Genomic DNA, 1,339 nt, shown 5'->3' with positions numbered 1-1,339 from the left:
GGTGCTGAAGGATCACCAATTACTTGATGTAAAGGAAGACTTCTGGTCCACTTCGTGCTATGAGGTAGGGGGTGTACGAACTTTGATCTGGATTTGGATCAATGTAAGTTCGTGGGGGGTTTATTTGAATAGGTTCAGGTGAAGGTTCGGTATTTGAGTTAGCCGCAGATTGATCATCTGATTGAGGTAAAGCAATAGCATCTTGTACTTCTGACGATCCACCCTCTTCACCCTGAACTGAATTGATAGGATTTTCCATCTTTATCTCTTCATTGATTTCTTCTTCCGTTTCAGTTACAGGCTCATCAGGAGATGGACCTGATAACTGTTGTTCTGATGAACTGTCCCTGATCAAAATAATTGACTAATTAGGCTTGTTGTCAAAATATTCATCATAAAAGTGTTCAAACAAAAAATCTAAATCGGTCTTATTTGAATTGGAAGATTCAGGAGTATCAAGCTCAGAATGACTAGCATTACGCATAGTATTAATTATAAGACCGGGTCCTAAACTGAATTGTTCAGAAGCCATATCAACGACTTCATCAAAGGATACGTTTACACTCTCATTGATGATTTTGGTCCTCTTATTGTAGACCCTGTACGCGGCTGATGTCTTTGAATAGCCAATAAAGACAGCTTCATCAGCTTTGGCAACGAACTTCCCTCTGTCCTCTTTATCGTTCAAAATAAAACATCTACATCCAAAGACTCGGAAAAAGCTAATGTTAGGTATTCTCTTGTTAATGATCTCATACGGAGTTTTACCAAACCTTTTATTTATCAAGGAGCGGTTCTGGGTAAAACAAGCAGTTGCTACTGCTTCAGCCCACAAAAATAATGGAAGACTAGAAAATGTGAGTAATGTCCTYGCTGCTTCCACTAGCGTTCTGTTTTTGCGTTCAACAACACCATTCTGTTGTGGTGTTCGGGCTGCCGAGAAAGTATGAGAAATACCGACGGATTCGAGATATGCACCGAGTGTCTTTGAATTCAGTACCATTATCAGTTCTTATTTTCTGAACCTGAAGTTGCAGATTAATCTGGACTGTCTTCAAGAAAGAGATTATCGTCTCGGCTGCTTCATCTTTAGATCTTAGAAAATGAACCCAAGTATATCTGGAATAGTCATCAACTATAACCAGGACATACTTCTTTCCGTTTATGCTTTGGATTCTCATAGGACCACAGAGATCCATATGAAGAAGATGTAGAGGACGTTCGGTGTTGAACTCTGTCTTCAGCTTATGAGAAGCTTTCTTCAATTTACTCATTTCACACGCACCGCATACGTGATCTTTTTGAAACTTCAGTTCTGGGATACCTTTGACCAAGTTGT

At 39.5% G+C, this 1,339-nt stretch overlaps 1 protein-coding gene across 1 annotated transcript in view; it reads left to right on the top strand.

The window, feature by feature from the left end:
* Positions 1-864: 864 nt before the first annotated feature.
* LOC112529016 (serine/threonine-protein phosphatase BSL3-like) overlaps positions 865-1,339 on the top strand; it is a 6,616-nt gene continuing 6,141 nt past the window's right edge. The window contains exon 1 of the mRNA XM_025140096.1: positions 865-944. Coding sequence (XP_024995864.1) covers positions 865-944 — 80 coding nt within the window. The remainder of the gene's footprint in view (positions 945-1,339) is intronic.

The sequence above is a fragment of the Cynara cardunculus genome, assembly GCF_001531365.2.
Source record: "Cynara cardunculus var. scolymus isolate 2C chromosome LG 16, CcrdV1, whole genome shotgun sequence".
NCBI classification, from domain to species: Eukaryota; Viridiplantae; Streptophyta; class Magnoliopsida; order Asterales; family Asteraceae; genus Cynara; species Cynara cardunculus.
Note: the sequence above shows the minus strand (reverse complement) of the source record. Positions and strands in the feature narration are given on the sequence as shown.